This window comes from Mastomys coucha, unplaced genomic scaffold, assembly GCF_008632895.1.
Source record: "Mastomys coucha isolate ucsf_1 unplaced genomic scaffold, UCSF_Mcou_1 pScaffold3, whole genome shotgun sequence".
Taxonomy (NCBI): domain Eukaryota; kingdom Metazoa; phylum Chordata; class Mammalia; order Rodentia; family Muridae; genus Mastomys; species Mastomys coucha.
Window position 1 is genome coordinate 44,686,493 of NW_022196909.1, and position 17,500 is coordinate 44,703,992.

At 46.2% G+C, this 17,500-nt stretch overlaps 1 protein-coding gene across 5 annotated transcripts in view; it reads right to left on the reverse strand.

Annotated features, from left to right (window-relative positions):
• Positions 1-17,500, reverse strand: part of Dnah8 (dynein axonemal heavy chain 8) — a 253,949-nt gene that overhangs the window by 170,159 nt on the left and 66,290 nt on the right. For all 5 annotated transcript variants that reach the window (XM_031346761.1, XM_031346760.1, XM_031346759.1 and 2 more), the window contains 9 exons: positions 16,819-16,925; positions 13,096-13,168; positions 11,464-11,650; positions 9,233-9,429; positions 7,608-7,734; positions 5,414-5,649; positions 2,611-2,715; positions 1,267-1,380; positions 564-626 (listed from right to left, as the gene is read on the reverse strand). In XM_031346761.1, the coding sequence (XP_031202621.1) occupies positions 564-626; positions 1,267-1,380; positions 2,611-2,715; positions 5,414-5,649; positions 7,608-7,734; positions 9,233-9,429; positions 11,464-11,650; positions 13,096-13,168; positions 16,819-16,925 (1,209 nt within the window). The remainder of the gene's footprint in view (positions 1-563; positions 627-1,266; positions 1,381-2,610; positions 2,716-5,413; positions 5,650-7,607; positions 7,735-9,232; positions 9,430-11,463; positions 11,651-13,095; positions 13,169-16,818; positions 16,926-17,500) is intronic.

Genomic DNA, 17,500 nt, shown 5'->3' on the forward strand with positions numbered 1-17,500 from the left:
GAAGGAAGAACAGAGGGAGGGAGGGAGGGAGGAAGGGGAGGGGAGGGAGGGACAGAAGGATATATAATATTATTTACAAGATTAGAATACCAAGCAGAGTGTAGTAGCCTGAACTAGTAATTCCCATACTGAGGAGGTGGAGACAGAACCCTGGGACCTCATGGCCCCAGACTAGTCTATTTGGTGAGTTCCAGGCCACCAAGAGACCCTATCTCAAGAGAGACAGAGAGAGAAGGTCAGTGACACCAAGGTTGTCCTCATGTACCCACATACACAGGTGCATCATCAACATGCATATGCACACATACATATGCACACACACATATGTTGACACATATGAGCACATACATATGCCCCCACACACATATGAGCATACACATATGCCCACACACATATATGAGCACACACCTGCATTCACTCACAAGATTAGAATGCAACTAATATTTGCATCTACTTTAAACATTAAGTTTTTCTATCTTAAGATTAAAAAAAAAAAAACATTTCCTCTAAAATCATGTTTTAAAATACCGCATTGGCAATGTGAGAGAAGAAACTGCGTTTACCTGGAATATCTGCAGCCTGTTGCTAGCCTCTTGGGGCGGAATGTTTGGTACCATGGGTCCTTCCTGCAAGAAATAAGAATATCTCCATTCTTACTGTTAGTCAATATATGTGTCAGTTAATGATTCTGTCTAGAATTCCCTTTTTTTTTTTAAGAAGATTTAAATGGATTTTGAGGAGTGTGTGTGTGTGTGTGTGTGTGTGTGTGTGTGTGTCTGTCTGTCTGTCTGTCTGTCTGTCTGTCTGTGTCTGCCTGTGTCTGCGTGGGCTGGGGAAGGGGGTCAGATATGCACACATGCGTGCAGGTAGCCCCAGAGGCCAGAAGAGGGCATCAGATTCTGTGCCACTGGAGTCCCAAGCATCCTGAGATACTCAGCAAGGATGCCTACATCCAAACTCAGCTTCTCAGGGTTAAGCAGCAAGTGCTTGGAACTGCTGAGCCGTCTCCCAGCCCCGCTGTCAGAAATTCTGTAGGAATTCTAACTCTTAGACAGGATAAAACTCCTCTAGACTGACGCTGATTTGAACAGGCAGATCTGCTTTCTTTCTCTGTCGCAAAGGAATGCCTTTATGGATAGTTGCAGACACTCAAACCGGATCATTTACATACTTCTTTCGGTTGCCCACTTCTCTTGATGGGTCCCTTTAACTTCACACACACCTACCACATGCATTGCAAAACAGAGTGTGTGACGTTTAAATTACCGTCTCATAGGCTTCTGCAAAGTTTATAACATCCTCACGGAAGACCTCCACCGACTCAAGCAGGCTGCTTTTAAATTTGGGCTGCACTTGCACGAGTTCATCTTGTACAGAAACCTGGAATCAAAAGGAATATTCAGCATGAGGGTCTGAGTGATGTATTAAAAATGAAAAGTACCATTCTCCTCCGGCAAGTCTGTCACGCCATAGACAGTGGGGATACAGCTGTCTCTGCTCACTTGTTATATTACACATGGGGGACCCGGACACACTGACAGGACACTGACGTCCTTCTCTGCTTTGTTACTGAAGAGGATCATTGCATGGCTGATAAAAATTAACGCAAGATGCATCAGAGGCCTAAATGTAAAGGCTATACTTATCAAACTAGTCTAAGAAAACATAGGTGTGGATCTGTATAATGGGATTCTTTCTGGTCAAGGATTTCCTGAATACGGCCTGAAAATACAGGTATCAAGAAGAAAAAGCTGGATTGGTTAGGCTTCCATGAAAATACAAAACATGGGTGTGCTTCAGAAGGTGCCGCTGAGAACGTAAGCGGGTCGGAGCTGAGATTACAGCATGGTGGTAGAACTCCACTGGGCGTGGATGAAGGGGGCCTGAGGCTGACTGTTCCCAGCATCGCCAAGTCAATCAAACCATCACTAAAAGAAAAGACTATACCCAGAACAAGAAACGCTCGCAAATCACAGATGAGAGGAGGAACCCAAAATATATTAAGAACTCATAAAAGTCAACAATAAGAAGGAAAAAGTCATTTTAAAAAATAAATAAATAAGCCCAAGTTTTCTGTGCACGTCCCTCTGGTGATCTACAGATGGCCAAATAAAGCGGTCACGTGAACGGATACCTGATATTGTTAGCAACTGAAAGAAAGACGAAGTGCCTGGGGTGCTACGGATGAACCTTGAAAATGAAAGTGAAGTTAAAGATTCCTCATGTGGGCCCATGTACCCTACAACTTCATCTACATCAAATATTCAGAAAAGATAAATCCACAGATCTGGAAAGTGCTTCAGGGCTGGGGAGTGGGGGAGGAGGCAGAGAATGAGAAGTGGCTGCTAACAGCCTGGGGTTTCTTTAGGGATAACGAGTATATTCTATCTAGAAGGAGGTCATGGTGGTTTTTAGACCATTTTGCCGATATGTTATTAAAAAACAAAACAAAAAAAACCTGCTGAGTTGCCTAGTTCAAAATGGCCACTCTTCCGGTACATAGGATACATGTCAATAGAATTAGTATAGATGACAGATTTTCAAAGCTCAAAATGCCTTTTCCTGGAAGCCATGACTTAATAGAAAAATAGGATTAGGTAGCATGCTTACAGCTTTGCTCTGCAGTTTGTTGAATGAGTATCTCAGGGTGTCCACGCCTTCAGACTCTTCCTTGGTCACTTCGACCTCAAATCTGTTCAAAATGCCATAGGCTTCCTGCAAAGGGGTGACAGAGTTCAGAAACATCTCAGGGAAAGTAACCACTGGCAGCTGTAGATACCTCCTAAAACCACTACCTCGTCGAGGAAGATGGGGAATTCTACTAGCGTGGTTTCCAAAATTAACTCTGTGGATGTGCCTCTAGATACTCAGCGGGCGCCATGGTGCTGACTCAGGACCACAGGCTCTGAAACCCGCACTACCCTGCCACCCCTGGTAGAGATGCAGACAGAGCCCAATGAGAGACTCCAACTTAGAAAACATCCTTAGAGCTATTTCTGCCTCTCTCCTCCGTGATCTTGGGTCAGTGCCTACTGGATCGTGTCTCATATGTTAAAGCAGGGTCAGCTATGTAAGGAGCAAAAGGAAATGATGTGCATGAATACTCAGCTGGACTTACCAAAAGAATGTTTGCTGAATAAGTAAATGTATGATTATTTATTAAACAGCAAGGGATGGGTGGTCAGTATCCCAAATTCCCAAATACTGAGATTTTTTTTTTTAAAGATTTATTTATTATACGTAAGTACACTGTAGCTGTCTTAGACACCCCAGAAGAGGGCATCAAATCTCATTATGGATGGTTGTAAGCCACCATATGGTTGCTGGGATTTGAATACAGGACGTTCAGAAGAGCAGTCAGTGCTCTTAACCACTGAGCCATCTCTCTAGCCCCCAACTGAGATCTTAAAAGCAGCAAAACATGAAGATCATTAGCTACCAGTGGGCTCAGAAAGCATACAATGGGTAGCAAACATTGGGTACTCTGGTGGTTTAGGTGAGAAATGACCCCCATAGGCTAGGGAATTTGAAAATGTTTGATCCCCAAAGGAGCTGAAGGGTTTGCAGCCCCTTAGGATGAACAACAATATGAACTAACTAGTACTCTCAGAGCTCCCAGGGACCCAACCACCAACCAAGGAGTACATATGGTGGGACTGATTGCTCTGGCAGCATGTATATAGTAGAGGATTGCAAAGTTGATCATCAATGGGAGGAGAGGCCCTTGGCCCTGTGAAGGTTCTGTGCCTCAGTGTAGGGGAATGTCAGGGTCAATAAGTGGGAGAGGGTGGGGTGGCAAGCGGGGGGGGGGGCAACAGGGGTTTGTTCTTGTTGGTGGTGGGTTTGTTTTTTTTTTTTGGATGAGAAACTGGGAAAGGAGAAATCATATGACATGTAAATAAAGAAAATATCTAATAAAAAAAAGAAAAAAGAAAAAAGCTTAGTCCCCAGTTGGTAGTACTGTTTAGGGATGTGCAGGACATCTAGTCTTGCTGGAGGAAGTCTCTCTCTTGGGGAGGGATTTGAGGGCTTGTAGCTTCTCCCTCCTCCCAGTTTGCTCTCTCTGCCTCATGCATGTGAGAAGGTGTGAGCTCCCAGCTGCCCGCTCCTGCCACAGTGCCCATTGCTTGCTGCCAAAGTCCCCAGCCATGAGTGGCTCTTATCCCTCTGGAACAGAGAACCCAAGGAGACCCTTCCATAGCTGCTTTTAGTCATGGGGGTAAGAGGGATTTTTGGTTTTGGTTTCAGTTTTGGTTTTGGTTTCTTGAGACAGGGTTTCTCTGTATAGGGTTTCTCTGCATACCAGAGCCTCTGCTGCCCTAGACTCCATTTGTAGACCAGGCTGTTCTTGAACTTACAGAGCTCTGCCTGTCTCTGCCTTCCAAGTGCTGGGCTTAAAAGCGTGTGCTACCATGTTGGGCTTGGTCATGGTGTTTAGTCACAGCAGTAGAATGTAACTAATAGAGGTTAGAATGTAACTAATAGAGGTCAGAATGTAACTAACAGAGATACCAGGAGGAGGCTGGGCCAGTACCAACTCCTCAGACACTACGAACTGCATGAGAGGATGCTGTCTGAAGAGAACAAACCAAGGAGGAAACTAACTAAGAGTGGCTCTCGTCATCACTAAGAGTCGAAACAACTCTATATTCCAAACACTATCAATCATAAAATGCTTGTGACGGATGGAATCTTGATATTCTCCAGTGATCTCTAGGACCAAGATGATAAGCGCATGTGCTCAGAGGCCACTGAGATTTTACACTCTGCTAATCTACTATTGCTGTAATGAGATAAAGAATATGTGCTTTTCCCTAACATCCTTTTTCACTCATCTAAGCTCAGCCGGGTAACCACTGAATTTACACAGGTTCTCCTGCCCACGGCATGTGTAGCCCTATAAGCAAGACCCACGACTGGTCTCTAGAAGCCAAAAGATATTTGTAGAACTTGCCTAACCAAGTAGGGTTAATATGGGAGGGAGGGTGTGGTCAACGCCTCCTATAAGATGTTGGTGTCAGCATCAAACACTGAACATTGCCTATTAAAGTATGTTAGGATCCCACTGTCTCTGGTTTGTGTTGAAGTCCTTAGAATGCCCTCAAAGACATCGGCATCACAAAAGACTACTCCAAGTCCAGCAACCCGTGCCTTTAATCCCAGCACTCAGGAAGCAGAGGCAGGCAGATCTGAGTTTGAAGCCAGCCTGGTCTATCGAGTGAGTTCTAGGACAGCCAGGGCTACACAGAGAACCCAACCTACTTAAAACCCACCCCCCAAAACTATTCCATCTACTAGATGATGAAATATTTTACAGAATCCTTTAAAAAAAATAAAATAAAATAAAAAAAGCAAGCTTGCTTCTATTTTTTAAAGGCATTTCAGGAGAGCAAAATCCAAAAGCATTACTCACTTCAATTGGCCCCAAAGTCATATCCATTTGAATTTCATTATCTCGGATACACGACAAAGCTTCCATGGCAAATCTGACATCGTCTAAGTCTCGGATGGGTCTGGACAACTTTTTCAAGTATTCGTTGATAAACGATATCATGTCCGACATCTTCTTCTTATATTCTTCATTTAAGTATCTGCAGAGCAGCATCTTCCACGCCTTGGCCTCAATCGATAAGGCTAACTTCATTGGCTCTGGAGAGGACGAGGAAGACAAAAGCAGAACTCTGAAACAGTTGGCTGTGTGTGCCGCATATCCCGGCAACTCAGCCATCCACCCGCACTCAGTGTTCACTGACCACAAGTGACCGCTGGTCGCCTGAAGCATGACCAGCCCATTAGATGTGTTGCAAAGTTACAAGACTGCAAAGAATGCTCTCGCTTCCATGGTGTAAATCTGGCTGTGGGAGACGCTTGGTTTGTTTTGAGACAGAGTTTTTCTGGGTAGCCATGGCAGCCCTGGAACTCACTCTGTGGACCAGGCTGGCCGCAAATGATGAGATCCACCCGCCTCCAGAGTGGTAGGGTTAAAGGTGTGTGCCACCACCACACAGTGAGGGAAGAACTTCTAAGTGAAGAGTCCTGCTGCATAAACCTTGGCCAGCTCGGGACACCCTATCAGCAGGCCTTCCTTTTTCCATGTAATTCCCTCTAGGAAAACCCGTTTCTGTAGAATGATATGCATCGCTTCTCCCAGCAAACCTCAGGCCTGGCTTGCCTGTCCTCCTCCTCCATGTCCTGCCCACTTGAGAATATTTATAGGACAGGGCTCTACCCTGTCTCAGCCCAATACAGACTCATGTACACCAATGGGAAGAACTCTTTCTTGAGAAGTTGGGATGAGAGTTGACAGTCACTGGAAAGCAGGAAAACCAGAGGCAAGAAGAAAGGATCAGAGAGAAAGGGCGCCCTTGGCCTCCTTCCAGGTCCCATGGTCTCCTAGTCCACCCTGAAGGTCCAGCGGCATCATGGGTTTTGTGGTATCCGTGTTTCATCTTAGCTTTTAAAGACACATTTTGTGGCCGGGCCGTGGTGGCACACGCCTTTAATCCCAGCACTTGGGAGGCAGAGGCAGGTGGATTTCTGAGTTCAAGGCCAGCCTGGTCTACAGAGTGAGTTCCGGGATAGCCAGGACTATACAGAGGAACCCTGTCTTGGAAAACCAAGAAAAAAAAAAAAAGATTTATTTTGTGATTATGTCTAAGTGTATGCGGACCTGTACACATGAGAGAAGTATACACAAAGACCAGCACAGTAACGAGCCTGGTGGATCCAGAGTTATAGACAGTTGTGAGTCATGGGACATGGGATCTTGGGAACTAAACGTGAGCCCTCTGTAAGAGCGGTATGCCTTCTTAACCAGTTACCCTCACTCCAACCCCTAGCTTTGCATTTTAATGTAGCATAAACGCATGTGGTGGCTCGTGTGGGTCTCTAATACCCACACTCAGAAGGTAGAGGCAGGAGAATCAGGAGTTCAAGGTCATCTGCTGTAGAGTCACTTGGGGCTACCCTGGACTAAATGAGACTCTTGTCTTAGAAAAACAAAAGAAAAAAAAAGGGAAGGGAAAAAAATATAGATGGCGTAGAACGACTTGGTATTTGCAATATTATACCAAAGCTACTTGCTCGGTCAAATACCATGTCATGGGTCCTATCCATCCAAAGTAAAATATCTTTACCTTGCTTTTAAAAAACATAGATACTACTTTATATAACTCTTAGACTCTAGACCAGACCTCAAGAGTAGTCTGGCCTCATCGGCAGCCGCAGACACCATTGATTGTGAGTCCCTAGCTACCTGATTTCCGTGCGCTCAGGTTTCTCACTAGGGAAGTTAGTTTGCACCAAAGCAGGTAACCACGAATCCTCTTCCCCATCCTTTCCCAGGGCTCCTCTCTAAGAATCAGAAAGTGTGGCTGCAGCCTGTACTGTCAAACTTCCCTCCTCCTTGGAGAGAGCTATGAGAAGGGACCTCAATGCTGCCATGGGTCCCGACTCTTCCTCAGAGGTCCCACCATGTTGTTGTCTCTCTGTGGCATTAACAACTCTTCTAAGAATCCCTTCCCCCCAACAATCCAGCTCAGTGTCCCCCCCCTCCACGCCGCCTTGAACCAGCATCAGTAACCTGTTGATAACATTGTTGCAATTACCCGTGTGCAGTTCCAGGGCTCCCACAACGATAATGGGCTTCAGTTCTTCAATCTCCTGCTCAAAGGTGGCATAGTGGAGAATTTCTGATCGGATCTCAGTCAGGGAAGGGTTGTTGGCCAAAAACTCCTGTCAGGTAACACAGTCGTTAATACTTCCTTCACTCCTTAGGAGTCCAATGTTCTCACTTGGAACACATAAGTTAGAATAAACAACACTTGCTCTGTAGTGGGCTTCTTATACGGGGGACATGAGACCTGAAAGCTCTCTGCTAGGAAGCAGGGTTTATTTATGCTGGCACTGGCTCCGTGGACTCACAGAAGTCCAACAAGTCCTGAGCACGGCAGGGAGTAACCTTCTATGCCCTTCTTTAGTTCCTCTTTCTATTTTAGCCCTTGGGTCCCTGTGGTGGTTTGAATATGCTTGGCCCCTGGGGAGTGGTGCTGTTAGGAGGCGTGGCCACACTGGAGGAAGTGCATCACTGTTGGGGTGGGCTTTGGAGGTCTCCTATGCTCAGGCTCCACCCATTGTGGAAGAGAGCTTCCTCCTAGCTGCCTGAGGACGCCAGTCTTCTTGTGATTGCCTTCAGAACAAGATGTAGAACTCTCAGCTCCTTCAGCACCATGCCTGCCTGGGTGCTGCCATGTTTCCCTGCCTTGATGATAAACGGACTGAACCTCCGAACCTGTAAGCCAACTCCAATTAAACGTTGTCCTTACAAGAGTTGCCTTGGTCATGGTGTCTCTTCACAGCAATGGAAACTCTAAGACACTCCCCTTACATGGTAGGATATATTCTGATGGGGTGGTCTAAGTTCTAGAGTAATCCAAAACCACGCACGTGCACATAGATCCTGATTATGTCACAACATGCACTCTTTTTGTTAGGGGAAGGTCCGAACTACAGCTCATATGCTTTTACACTTCTCAGTGCTATGAGACACTGGCTTAAAATAGAATAAGGTATCCTGATAGGGCCTAGGGCTGAAGTCCGCATGAAGGACTTTCACAGGACCCTGGGACGCAGTCTGGGTTCAGAAGCCTCCTTGTGTCTCTGTTGGGCGTGACTCACGGCTGGGCTTGCCAACCACTGACCTTCCCTCATGCAAGGAGAGGGCAGAAGGACACCCTCACGTATCCAGCCCCTCTCTCCAGCCAACTGAATACAAACCCGTCCTGTTTGCCTACGGCCTTTAGCATCTCTGGGAGGGGATAGAGCACAGAGGCTGCAGAAAAGCAGAAGGAGACTCCATCTACATGGCCCACAGGGAAGGTATCGTCCCGTCCCTGCAGAATGTAGCCCTCACAATACAATTTTTAGGGCCCTACATGCTCTGGAAGTAAATACACCCCCTGGTTCCCCAGGGGGAGCTTTGGTGGGAATGAACTTTGGTCTGTCACTGAGACTTTATGAGGAAGTAGGTACATTGTAGCCTAGACCGGCCAGAGCCTTGTTGTTATCAGTGTGCCTGGTACTGTGGGGTCTTGCCTCTGCTAGGAGTCTTCAAAAGCCCCCTCCCAAACCACCCCATTTCCACACACGCACCTCAAGGGTCAGAAACCAATAGACCAAAATGAAATAATAAATGCATAAGTAAATAAAACGCACCGCTCAGTGTTTCACACACCTTGACTTTCACGTCACGGTCTTCGGTCCAGAGAGTCTTGTACTTCTGAAAGTCCTGTAGGGCCTCGGTGGCTGCCTTCCGGAGAGAGTTCACAGAGGAGGACAGGAGGAGAACCAATTTAGAGATATCCTTGTGCTCTGCCACGCCAGGGTAGAAGTTCTTCAGCTTTCTGGCTGGGATGGTTTCTTCAAATGACCCTGAAAGCAGATGGTTCCAACGTTGAGAGTGTCTGTATTTAACTTGAGAGTTCTTATCAACCGTTGCATGGGGGTCGTTTTATAGAAACGTGTGTGCGTGCAGCTTATGGTTTGGTTACAAATATCATTTATTTACTTGAAAGTCAAGAGGGCAATGTTGCCGGGCAGTAGGGGCACACGCCTTTAATCCCAGCACTTGGGAGGCAGCGGCAGGCGGATTTCTGAGTTCGAGGTCAGCCTGGTCTACAGAGTGAGTTCCAGGACAGCCAGGGCTACACAGAGAAATCCTGTCTCAAAAAAAAAAAAAAAAGGCAATGTCAGGGAATGCGAGGGGGAGGGGTGCTCTCATTCCACTGTGTAGTTCCCAAGAAAAGAGATCAAGCTGTCGAACTTGGTGGCAAGCACTTTCACCCACCGAACCAACTCATTAGCCCCAAATACTTTATATATGTACATATATTTTTTATTAATATATATTTATTTATATTTCTATTAATTTATGTATTTAGTAGTGTGCCTCTGTATGTGCATGTACATGTTCTCAGGCCTGCCATAATGGGGAGGGGGGGTGTCAGCAGTCGCTGTGGGAGTACGTTCTCTCCCTCCACCTGGTGGAACCTGGGGATTTAACCTGGATGGTCAGGCTGGGAGTGCGCACCTTTTCTTGCTGGGTCAATTCGCTTACATCACCCAGCCCACCCCACCCCACATCCCCCAACCCTGGCTTTCTTTTTGAAGACGGGATCTCATATATAACCCAGGTTGGCCTTAAACTTGCTACATAGTCAACAAGGTCCTTGACTTCTGATATTCTTACTGATACCTCCCTCTTGAGTGCAGGGATGACGGGCATGCCCCCACCACGGCTGGCACCATTGACCTTTGCTTGGCCCACACAGAGCATTAAAAAAGCATGAGGCTTCAAGTGAAATTACGGACCTCCAGTTTTTCCTTTGAAATGGGATAAATGCATGATTAGGGGGGCCCACGTTCCTCCACAGGAACAATACCCCGGCTGACTGGAACCTGTGGTGTTTACCCAGTTGCCTGCAATCCCATTTGCTCTGTTGCTGAATTAGATTTAAGCAAAATAAAACACAAGGGGCTGGCTTAGTTTGATTGGCTGGCTAACTGATGTCATGGTATGCTTTGGTAGGTCAAAGAGTCTTGTATTGCTGAGAACTTCGGTATGTAAGATTACATGTGAGGCTGGAGAGAGGGCTCAGCAGTTTAGAGCGAGCCTGGGTCCATTCCTAGCACCCACTAGTGATAACTCGCAACCATTTGAAACTGCATTTCCAGGGAACTCTGTTCTCTCTAATCAGGCACATCTGGGGTGCACATATATACATGCAGGCAAAACACCTACATAAAATCAACCTAAAAAAAAAACACATTATGTATTTCCTTCTTTCCATTTTGAGCCTTTTGCGGCTGTTACCCATCATACATCTGTGAAAGGCGCAAAGGCTTATGGGAGCACGAGGAATGCTGAGAGGATTCTCAGCGCTGAGATTTGCTTTCACCCTTCGCCTTTCAGTCACTGCACCACAATGATAAAACGACAAACCTTCTTCTCCTAGAGCCAAACACTAGGAAAAAGTGTTTGTATGTTATGTTACAGATGAAAGAGCGGGCAGTCGTGGGGGTTTTTTGTTTGTGTTTTTGTTTGTTTTTCCGAGACAGGGTTTCTCTGTCAGGTTAGCCCTGGCTGTCCTGGAACTCACTCTGTCGACCAGGCTGGCCTCGAACTCAGAAATCCGCCTGCCTCTGCCTCCCAAGTGCTGGGATTAAAGGCGGGGGCCACCACCGCCCTGCAACTGCTCTCTTACCGAAGCCCCAGGTTCTGTTCCCAACATCTGTATCAGGAGGCAACCCCCTGTAACTCCAGCTCCAGGGTCTGAGGGTCTCTGTGAGCACTCACATACACACACACACACACACACACACACACACACACACACACATTTTGGTTTAACTTTTTCTCTTCTTTCACCATGCTGGGATCTCACGGAGGTGTTTGGGTATTCTTACTCTCTTCCTTCTTCAGTGATTTCCCCGTGGCTAAGGGTTGGTCGGAGCCTCGAGAATTGTTCTGCGGAGATTTTATCCGCCGGACCTGCTGCTGTCCCCAGTGGGCCACCCCTCGGCTGACCTCCAGGGTCAGCTGGATCATGCGGTTGATGGCTTGCTGAATGTCGTCCAGGCTGGGAACCATCACCTGCGAGAAGCATCATGTGTGTAATTCCCCCCCAACCCGCCTCATGCCACAAGTCTCACTCCCCACGATCAGTCAAGAGCCTGCAGCAGGCTACTGTGCGGTGAGGGCCGTGCCAGGGACTGCTGCAGATATCCTGGCCCCTGGAGAATTCCCAGCTCTTCCTTAGTGATGTTGGCTAAGCGGTCAAGGACTAAAATCACAGAACAAGCTCTAGCGCTGTGGCTCCTTTCGCCTCTGTGAAATGTGTTCAAGGATCTGCAGAGCTTTCCTCTAGGAGGTCAGACTGAGCAATGTGGTCTGGGGGCGGGGGAGGGGGTCCCAGGCTGTCCCCGGGGGCACCAAGATGACCCCACGTGGCCTAGAGTTATAGGCAGCAGCGAACAACTGGGGTTCCCCCTGGGAAGCTCGGGAGCTTCACTATGCTGCCGGCTTTCATCCCATGCTACAATACTTATCGGAGTGCCTTATGATGCTGGCTTTGGGACAACGGCTGAGGTCCCTATGATGATTTTATTTTAATGTCTAAAGAAAAGTCAAGGGGATTTCTATTTGATAATGGATAGCGGACTAAATCTTTACTCCTACACCAGCTTGGAATACACCACGAGGCATTTAGAAGTGGGGGATGGGGGTGGGAGGGGTGCATGTCCACGTGCGTGTGTGCCTTCATGTGTGTGTTGCTGGGGATCAAACCCAGTTCCTCTCTATACACTAGCCAAATGTTCTACCCCTGAGCTACAACTCAGCTCAAAAGTTTTGATCATAGATAGAAATGATGGCGTTTTTATTTTTATTCAAGACTAAGATACGTAAAAAGAAAAGTATGTGGGGGGGGGACGGCCTACGCCTTTAATCCCAGCACTTGGGAGGCAGAGGCAGGTGGATTTCTGAGTTCGAGGCCAGCCTGGTCTACAAAGTGAGTTCTAGGACAGCCAGGACTACACAGAGAAACCCTGTCTCAAAACAAACAAACAAACAAACAAAAAATAAACAAACAAAAAATACTTGTTCAGAGATTAAGAAGATGTACCTCTTGCTAAGTCTTAAATTTGGTTCCCAGCACCCATGCTGGGTGGCTCACAACCACCTGTTAAGTTCAGTTTCAGGGGGCTCTAGTGCTCTCTGATGGCCCCCGTGAGTACTGCTTCCATGTCATGTATACACACACACACACACACACACACACACACACACACACTCAGAAATAATAAACTTTTAAAATAAAATAAAAACACATAGAACCAAGGTCTTACTATAAGTTAAAGCAAAGTTCTCACATAGGATTTTTTTTATTATTTGTGTGTGTGTGTGTGTGTGTGTGTGTGTGTGTGTAATTACTCATTTTTGCAACACTGGGGACCCAAAGCCTCACATTCTAAACGCTCACCTAATGCTGCTGTGTTTCAAAGACACAGCACCAAAATAGCACTGCAAATAAGACTCACCACGTTAGGGATCGCAAGATGCACTTCGGTTTTTATGAACGAAACGATGTCCTCTGACCGCCTTCGCCCTTGGCTAGGATGAAGAGAGAGTTTAACTGGTGAGTGTGAGCTCAGTTTCTCACACTGCGCTTTTCCCTCCTAAACATAAAGACCGTCTTTAGTGCTGGAAAAGTAAATGCCCCCAAACCAAAGCTTGGGGAGCATCAAGAAGAGGAAGCAGAAAGAATGTAAGAGCTGAAGGGTAGGGGCTGGAGAAATGGCTCAGCGGTTAAGAGCACCAACTGCTCTTCTAGAGGTCCTGAGCTCAATTCCCAGCAACCACATGGTCTGTAACGAGCATCCGATGCCGTCCTCTGCTGTGTCTGAAGACAGTGACAGTGTACCCACATATATGAAATAAATATGGCCAGAGCAAGCAGGCTGCAGCAAGCAGACTGGAGCGAGCGGGGCTGGGAAAAAAAAAAAAAAAAGCTGAAGAGTAGGGGGAGGTGCTGGGAAGCACTGTCTTTTTTTGTTTGTTTGTTTGTTTGTTTGTTTTCAAGACAGGGTTTCTCTGTGTAGCCCTGGCTGTCCTGGAACGCACTCTGTAGACCAGGCTGGCCTCGAACTCAGAAATCTACCTGCCTCTGCCTCCCAAGTGCTGGGATTAAAGGCGTGCGCCACCACCGCCCAGCGAGAAGCACTGTCTTATGGACATGACGTGACCATTGCATTCATCAGCTTGCTGCACACGACTAATCAAGGCAAGGTCAGCCAACACTAAGCATGAGGCACAGACTCATGATGAGACTCTTGGGTGACCAAGAAAAAAAGGACATGAAGGGGAGTGCATTGGGAATACCTGAGGAGAGTGACAACAGGGGTTGGAGGGTAGATATGATCATTTACTCATATTTACACATGCATAAAGCTACCATAGAAATCAACAAAAGTCGTGGTATCGTTAAGAGACTTTTTTAAAAATGCCAAATTACACCAAAAGAATGCTATTTGTCATAGAACTATTAATAGCACAGGATTGAACGATATCGCTTTGATATTCTTGGAGGTAAAAATATTAATCACAAATTCGTTTCCTAGTACTTGAATGCTGCTTCCCTGTGGTAATAACTGACCATGCAAAGTCAGTGAATAGCATTCTTTTGAGGGACTAGGATTTATACCGAGTCCCTGGTAAGCAGACAGATAGGGAAGAGGGGCCATGGCTATATAATAAAAGTTGTCAATTTCCAAAATGGCTGGAGTCTTCCTCACCCTCTTTACTTGAGACAAAATCCTGGCAGTTTAAAATAAAGGCCTTGTAGACTTTCAGTCTCTTACCAGAAGGCCCCTGCTGATGTACTGACCCAATAAGTTCAAGGCTGGACCAGGATGTGCCACACAACAGTTCAGGACCAATCAATTATCCTATCATTCTTCAAACTGACCAGGTCTAAATTAGGAGAGGAAAACTCTCCAGAGGCTTTAAAAGCTCAGCCCCTGAAATGAGACTGGATTGGTTGGCTTTCTGAGTGCCCTTCTGCTTTGCAGAGGGTCTTTTTCTCTGTGTGCTGACTGTGCATCTGTGCCCTCGCCTTCATAACTCTTTCTTCAACTGCTGATTGTGTCTGCTGCTGTCTGCAGTCTTTGAGACTTCTCTGCTGTTACCTGTTGTATTCAAGATTTTTTTCCTACCTTTTAATTCTTTAATTAGCAAAGAAATGGAATTTAATTAAGACCACCTAGATTAGTGTTCTCAACCTTCCTAATGCTATGACTCTTTAATACAGTTGTTCATGTTGTTCACCATCAAGCATGAAGTTATTTCGTTGCTACTTCATAGCTGTAATTTTGTTACTGTTATGAATTGCAATATAAATATTTGACCCAATGGGGTACAATCACAGGTTGAAAACCACTGTTCTAGACTGTTATCACTTTGTTCTCAGGCTTGAGAACAAAGTTCAACAATAGAGGCCATCATGGACAAAAAACATACCTTGTTACTTTTTTTTTTTTTTTTTTTTTTTTTTGGTTTTTTGAGACAGGGTTTCTCTGTGTAGCCCTGGCTGTCCTGTAATTCACTCTGTAGACCAAGCTGGCCTGGTCAGAAATCCACCTGCCTCTGCCTCCCAAGTGCTGGGATTATAGGCGTGCGCCACCACTGCCCAGCTTTTTTTGGTTTTCCAAGACAGGGTTTCTCTTGTCTTATGTAGCCCTGGAACTCACTCTGTAGACCAGGCTGGCCTCGAACTCAGAAATCTGCGTGCTTCTGCTTCCCAAGTGCTGGGATTAAAGGCGTGCATCACCACTGCCTGGCTTTGTTACTTATTTATTATTTGTTTATTTTTATATGAGTGAGATTAAAATGAAGCTTTCGTGTATACTGGGAAAGTATTCTGCTACTGAACTATAGCCCCAGTCTTCATTTTCTTTTTGTACATTGAGATATGGTCTCACTTGCCCAGGCTGCCCTAGAACTGACTGTAGCCCAGGCTAACCTTGAACCTGTGATCCTCCTCCCTTAAACCTCCTAAGTGCCTGGGATTACAGGCTGTGCCACCAGACCCAGGCTCATACACTTTTTAATAGACACTTCTACTACACAATTAGACATGGAAGAAGTAAATTGTTATGGTCCATTTTCTGTATGAGGTACACTGAAAGTCCTTCCAGTTGCAGGAGATGCTAGAGCCCTCCCCCAGCAGGCAGCTGGAGTAGCTGGTCTCTGGAACTCTTAAGAGCTAGGCAGTTGGCAGTGAAGCCTACAATCAGAAAGGGGCATTCCTAAGCCAAAAACTGCTCATAATCTACGGCTCTGTGTCCTGAGCCAATAGGATGGTGAATTTGGGACAGGGACAAGCCCTGGGCTGTGGGGAGAGAAGATGGGATGTTTTACAACCAGGGGGCTTAAAAAGCCATTGTCTTGCCCCGAAGGGGATAGGAACTCTGCTGGAAGACCAACAGAGTCAGCCAACCTAGACCCTTGGGGCTCTCAGAGACTGAAGCACCAACCAGAGAACATACATGGGGGCTGGACCTAGGCCTCCCTGCACATAGGTAGCAGATGTGCAGCTTGGTCTTCATGGGAGTCCTGAACAACTGGAGTGGGGGCTGTCCCAAAAGCTGTTGCCTGTACCTGAGACATGTTCTTCTAGCCGGGCTGCTGTGTCTGGCCTCGGAGGGGGAGGAGGCGCTTAGCCTCGCAGAGACTTGAAATCCCAGGGTTGAGGGGATACTAGGGCGTGTCCCACCCACTCCGAGGAGAAAGGGAAGGGGGGTTCTCTCTGTCTCTCTGTCTATTTGTCTCTCTCTCTCATGTCCCTTCTCTGAGAGATGGTCTTTTGCTCTCTCCCCTCCCCCAATAAACCTCATGCCTTAGATCTGGTACATGGTATGAGCTCTCAGCAACATACCTTGACCCCTAACCTGGAAGCTTATCTTTTTGCTATCTTATCTTATCATTTATTTATATATATATATGTATATGTTATTTATTATATATATTAACATGTAGTACATATATATTATATTATATAATAAATAACATATTTTTATATATTGATAATACATGTACATATTTATCACATATATTATATATATTATCAGTTCTGTTCCTCTAGAAAATGCTAGCATAGCTACATAGACCCTGGCTCCAAAATGATAAATAATAAAATAGAGATTCTACTGAATTATATTATTACAGGCAGTTTACCCGACATCTTTAACACATGTTCAACTTGCCTTCCAACAAATATTCTCTTTTTCATTGTGTCCAAAGATAAGCGTGTCGCCTTCTGTAGACTGTCTAGCAACTGATGCGAGAAGAAAGCGTAGACCTCCTTACATTCCTATAGTAAGAAATCATGCTACAGTTAATACCAGACGTGAACCCCTAGCATCCCCCAAAGCGACCGCAGCTCAGTCAAGATGGCATGCGACCAGTAAGAGAGAATAAACTACGCAATTTCAATGGTGCTGGGGAAATGAATTCAACCCTGCATTCATTGCCTGGTTTTCTTTAGACAAATACATAACAACTATCTGTTCACAGTATATGAAGAGCGCATGCAGAAGCAGGCTAGCGAGCCACGCGAGGGCAGACGGGGAAGCAGAGATGCGAACCCAAGTGTGGGAGGATGCAAATCCGTGTTTGTTCGATATTCGATTGAGGCATGCCAAAACTTTGAGTGCTGGGTTTCTCAATGCCTGGGGATCAGCAGAGGGACCACACAAGCCCTTCTCCTCAGCAGGTAGGTATGGTGGATCCAGGCTCTGTTGTCTTTTAGCATCATTGTCCCGTTGGTCATGACAGGGATCAAACCCAGGTCCCTTCTGCATGCTAGCCCTTAAACCCCTGGAGTATCCAGAGAGTCTACATGAGTCACACATAGGGCCAGGCTCCGCCTCTCACTTCTGAGCATCC